This window comes from the organism of the source record quoted next, unplaced genomic scaffold (genome assembly GCF_019419815.1).
Source record: "Pyrus x bretschneideri cultivar Hongxiangsu unplaced genomic scaffold, Pyrus_bretschneideri_v1 Contig107, whole genome shotgun sequence".
Taxonomy (NCBI): domain Eukaryota; kingdom Viridiplantae; phylum Streptophyta; class Magnoliopsida; order Rosales; family Rosaceae; genus Pyrus; species Pyrus x bretschneideri.
Genome location: NW_025999399.1, coordinates 377,411 through 382,952, shown reverse-complemented (window position 1 = coordinate 382,952; position 5,542 = coordinate 377,411). Strand labels below are relative to the sequence as shown.

The 5,542-nt window shown below is 38.1% G+C and overlaps 1 protein-coding gene across 1 annotated transcript; it reads left to right on the top strand.

The window, feature by feature from the left end:
• Positions 1-2,000: 2,000 nt before the first annotated feature.
• On the top strand, positions 2,001-5,142 carry LOC103945020 (chalcone synthase). Its single transcript, XM_009355526.3, has 2 exons — positions 2,001-2,284; positions 3,911-5,142. The coding sequence occupies exons 1-2, from the start codon at positions 2,107-2,109 to the stop codon at positions 4,900-4,902; spliced, it is 1,170 nt and encodes a 389-aa protein (XP_009353801.1). The 5' UTR covers positions 2,001-2,106; the 3' UTR covers positions 4,903-5,142.
• Positions 5,143-5,542: the final 400 nt, after the last annotated feature.

Sequence of the window (5,542 nt, the reverse complement as noted above, 5' to 3'; positions counted from 1 at the left end):
ACAATTCATTCCAGTAAGTGGCTCAATGGTATTGAGGTTCATGGAGCTTGGACTAACACCTTTAAAAACCACAATTTGCAAAGAGATTAAACTTTAGTCCGATATCCATAACCACAATTTGCAAAGAGATTAAACTTTAGTCCAATATCCATATATCACAATTTCAACATTTTTGAATGCTGAAATTTATGAACCATTTTCTTTATCACGACGTCATTGCTTTTTCCATGAATATACCTATCTTGAAGCATGGCTGCAAGCCTTTGTGACTTGGAACCCAACGGTGGACATTCTGGGGTTAAACAAAGCATTGTGCCACCTAGAGTTTAAGATATAAACAACGGCTAATCTTTAGATGATCAATATTTATATTCCAAAATTTAGCGCAAGTACCGATGGCCAAGTTTTTGAAGACATGCATATGAACACAAACAGCTTAAGTTGATATATGCTCGATGCATGAATTCCCAGATAACTTGTCAATGTCATCATCCATAATCTTCAGTCAAAGAAAATTGTTTCGTCATAGGGTTAAATCGTATGTGAAAGTTCCGATGCTAATGTGATATTAGATTAATTCATAACCGATTCACTAAACCCAGATAACCACTAACCTGAAGAAACCATGTTGACTAGAGCACAATATAGGTGTCTTCTGCAATTCGTCAATCTCAAAATGCAATGTCTTGGTACTCTAGGGCGTGAGGCTTTTATTCTGTACCAATTAAGACTGCAAGGACCCTATATTTATACCTTATGCAATGGTGTGTCAATTAGGTGACTTCCCATAACATTAGTCCTAATTGAACTCAACCTTATCATGCAATCCCAAAGTATCTATATTAGGATTGTTGAGCTACATTCCTTATCGTACACACACCTTTTGGTAACTTACAAACAAAGTCATCTCCAACTCTATAATCTCACACCTTAGTTACACGTATTAACAGCTCTCATGAGTCTGCCACCCCCTCCCTTCCGTATTGTGGGTGTGTGAGGCTTTGGTCGTTGATCAAAGGTGTTAATTGTTTTGTAAGTACAAATTTGTCAAGACTAATGACGACAAATTTTTGCTACCAGATAGAGTTGTTGGTAAAAATGATAAGTAATTTATGAAGTAGCTAGCGCATGTCCTGTCCGGTCTCAAATTCAATGAGATCGATATACATAGTCCATGATTTATCATTTATATATGCAAATGTCCTCCAACCCATGCATACTCGGATTATGATCATAATCTTGTAAAATTTTGCTTTTAGCTAGCGGGCAAACGAGGGCGAGCTAATTATATATACTCATCCATCCAGTTTGGTTAGATGATGGTCCAGTTTGGACGTACGAGGTAATTTTTTTCAATCTCATCGCATCTACGTATAGTTATGTTTGGATGAGTAATTTGCTAGTACTAAGAAATGTCAACTAAATATAGCTAACGAATAGAGTTTTAATGTGATCTTCAGGATTTAATTTTGAGTAACCATAAATATTTTTATCCTTCTAATTTGAGTCATCCAACTAATTAACTATTGTGTGTCACTGTGCCCATCACGTACGGTACCACCCCAAAATTGTTATTACGTACATTTCCCACTTCCAAATTATTGGTGACACTCTTTTTTCAAAACGAATTGTATCCGTCCTATAGAAAAACAACACGAGAGAAAAATACAATCCGTTGGTGTTGAGTTTCCAGCATACATGCACCACCCATTTATCATCGCCCTCCGTTGAAGGTACAAAAAATTAAATTTCAAAGGAAAGAAGTGAATTTTTTCCTGCCCTTTGTCTGGTAGGTAAGACGAGAGAACAGACACATTCCAAATCATGCAGAAGTTTGTAGGCAATGCACACCACACAAAATGCACGTGCCAGCAAGCCCCCTACCTCTAATGTGGTTGAGGGTTTCTAATAATGAATTGGTCAGGCACGTGATCCTCAACTACCCTCTCCTCCTTTACGTGTTATATAAATATAACAACTTCTCTTAACATTTTGTCACACCCTTCCCGGCTATCTTACTTACCATTGCAATTTGCAACATCTGTAACTCCTCACCACAACTAGCTCCTTAGTCTCTCTTCGATCTTTCTTGACAACCCGACAAAAATGGTGACCGTCGAGGAAGTTCGCAAGGCTCAACGGGCTGAGGGTCCGGCCACGGTATTCGCCATTGGGACAGCAACTCCTCCCAATTGTGTGGACCAAGCTACATACCCCGACTATTACTTTCGTATCACCAACAGTGAGCACAAGGCTGAGCTCAAAGAAAAATTCCAGCGCATGTGTATGTACCATATTTTTTTTGTTCTTATTTCTCTTTGAATAATTATTTGATTTGTTCATATTTGCTATATATGCTTTCGCTATGTACTTTGTTTGATAAACATTCTCTCTTTATCTTGCATAGGATATAGCTTAACGTTTATTCATGATATCATTGTATTTGTATATAATGAAGAACTACGAATATAGCCACACAGAAAAAAAATTTGAAACTAATGCTCATGGCAACTGTGTTAATATAAGCACAAAACACTGTTCTGATTAAAAAAAAAGTACAAAACACAATACATGAATTTTCTTAAACAGAAATTTTTTACAATATTTTGAAAGCGAATGCTTTTTTTCTCCCTTAGAAAACTTAATATTTGTGATCGCAGTTGGCTTAAATTTTAAATTTTAATTGTTATTAGATGAAGTACCACACACTAGGTGTGTATAAATATAAAAAATTTAAAAAGTATAAACAATATATGAAAGAGAGAAGTTTGAGAGAAATGTGAAAGAGAGAGTGGGAGAAAACGAGGAAGATGTTTAAATTTTTTATTTTTTTAAATTAAAAATTAAAAATATATTATAATGACATGTGGGTGAATGAAGAAAAAAAAATAGCAAAATTTGGTTTGGGCAAATTTACATTAGTGGCCACGATTTTATTTGTAATATAAGACCAAATTGTCTCTTCATCCTATTTTAATTAACAAAGAAGATTTTATTATTAAGTAATTTAGATATTGTATTCTTTAGTAGTTCTCTCTTAAATTATTTATTTTTCAAAAGGTATGCTTATATTATCTCCACTAATTAATAAAACACTCATTGTCAACTAAAATCCTATGAAATTACCAGTTTAACTCTCTAATTAAAACAAAACATGAATAAGAAATATGAGGCAGACATGTAATTTCACACAACCAAATTTTGCATTTTTTTTTTCAAAGCCTCACCTACATCTAATCCAAACATATCTCTAATAATAATAATAAAAAAAAAAAAAAAAAACTTCCCACTCCCACATTCTCTATCACTCTCTTCCTCTCTCTCTCTCTCTCTCTCTCTCTCTCTCTCTCTCTCCTTCTATTTCAAAAACAAAAATAAAAAATTTCTCACACATGTGTACCCATATGCTAGTTGTTCATTAAAGTCTCTTTAATGAAATTAATAGTATTTTCTGGTGAAATTAGAAGTAGCACAAAGAACCTAGTAACTCGAAAAGGAAACCACCAATTAAAAAGGGACAAAACTCCATGTTGTCATGCAAAAAAGAAATATTTTTGCTCACCATCCTATTTATCACCACTCGATGGTGGTGAGCAAAAATGCAACCCTACACAAAAGAACTTACCGGGAAACCTAATAATTTTATTTATTTTCCACGCATTCAAAAAATATACTAAAAAGTGCAGAAAATTGGATCTTGATTATTTTTTTCTGGGGGTGTGCTATCAACACACCCCATTTTACTTTCCACACACCCCTTGATAATTTCTATCCGTTGATCTTCTTCAATTTATCCGATCCGACGGTCGAAAATTAAAAAAGTGTGTGAGAAGTAAAATGGGGTGTATGGATATCACACCCCTTTTTTCTTTTCAAACAGTGAATCTTGAATAATGTGTTAAATTTTCAGGTGACAAATCTATGATCAAGAAGCGTTACATGTACTTGACTGAGGAAATTCTAAAGGAGAATCCAAGTGTGTGCGAGTACATGGCACCCTCACTTGATGCTCGGCAGGACATGGTGGTTGTTGAAGTCCCAAGGCTTGGCAAAGAGGCTGCCACCAAGGCCATCAAGGAATGGGGACAACCCAAGTCCAAAATCACCCACTTGGTCTTTTGCACCACCAGTGGTGTCGACATGCCCGGCGCTGACTACCAACTCACCAAGCTATTGGGCCTTCGCCCCTCTGTCAAGCGCCTCATGATGTACCAACAAGGCTGTTTCGCTGGAGGCACGGTTCTCCGTTTGGCCAAGGACTTGGCCGAAAACAACAAGGGTGCACGTGTTCTTGTTGTGTGCTCTGAGATCACCGCGGTCACCTTCCGCGGGCCTAGTGACACCCACCTTGACAGTCTTGTGGGTCAAGCCTTGTTTGGCGACGGTGCAGCAGCCGTCATCATTGGTGCTGACCCAGTGCCCGAAGTCGAGAAGCCCTTGTTTGAATTGGTCTCGGCAGCACAAACCATTCTCCCCGACAGTGATGGGGCTATCGACGGACATCTCCGTGAAGTAGGGCTTACATTTCACCTTCTGAAGGACGTTCCCGGTCTTATTTCAAAGAGCATCGAAAAGAGCCTTAACGAGGCCTTCAAGCCTATAGGCATTTCAGACTGGAACTCGCTCTTCTGGATTGCACACCCAGGTGGCCCTGCTATTCTGGACCAAGTAGAGGCCAAGTTGGCACTGAAGCCAGAGAAACTAGAAGCGACAAGGCAAGTGCTGTCAGATTACGGCAACATGTCGAGTGCGTGTGTCTTGTTTATTTTGGACGAGGTGAGGAGGAAGTCAGCCGAGAAAGGACTGAAGACAACTGGAGAAGGACTAGAATGGGGTGTGCTGTTCGGATTTGGGCCTGGCCTCACGGTGGAGACCGTCGTGCTTCACAGCGTGGCTGCTTGAAGACACCAGTAGCAATGTCGATTTATTTATCTGCTTCTAGTTCGTATATGTATTGTTTCCACTTTTTTCTGGTCAGTTTTTGGTTTTCGTATATTTTTTTAGTTTGAAAAGTGCATGGGCGCCATGGGTAAACTTTGTTGCAAGGGCTGCGTTTACTATAACATTGATGGAAGAAAAAAAAGGCCCTGATTGGGGACTGTAACGAGTTACATATTGATGAATAATGCTAAAATTTTCCAACTTTCAAGCGTTTCAAGTGACAAACATATTATATATGGTAGCTACTCCTTGATATTTGATGTACTAATATCGCTTAGCTGCTTCTCCATTTCGTGAGAATTTGTTTATGTTAACGCAGATCCTTGTCCGACCCAGTCTCGCTATTATTATTTTGAGAGACGACTCTTTGATTGGGAACTAGATCACCATTAGATGGAAGACTAGTTGATTAGTAACTGGGTCACTGTTGAATGCGAAACCTTTTGGTACGTGACAGACTACCTCTTCCAAGTGATCAACTTTCTAGTAGTCAACTCTAGTGGTTAGCTTTTTAGTGGCCAACTCTTTAGTGGTCAACTCTCTACTGTACGTCGAACTTCTAGTTTCCAAATGAAAGTAGATCTTCAGAATATCAAGGTGG

What these genes read in the sequence shown, in the direction of transcription:
- LOC103945020 (XM_009355526.3), top strand. Translation starts at nt 2,107, where the DNA reads ATGGTGACCGTCGAGGAAGTTCGCAAGGCTCAACGGGCTGAGGGTCCG. An exon ending in AGAAAAATTCCAGCGCATGT is followed by an intron (nt 2,285 to 3,910) that starts GTATGTACCATA and finishes TTAAATTTTCAG; the next exon opens with GTGACAAATCTATGATCAAG.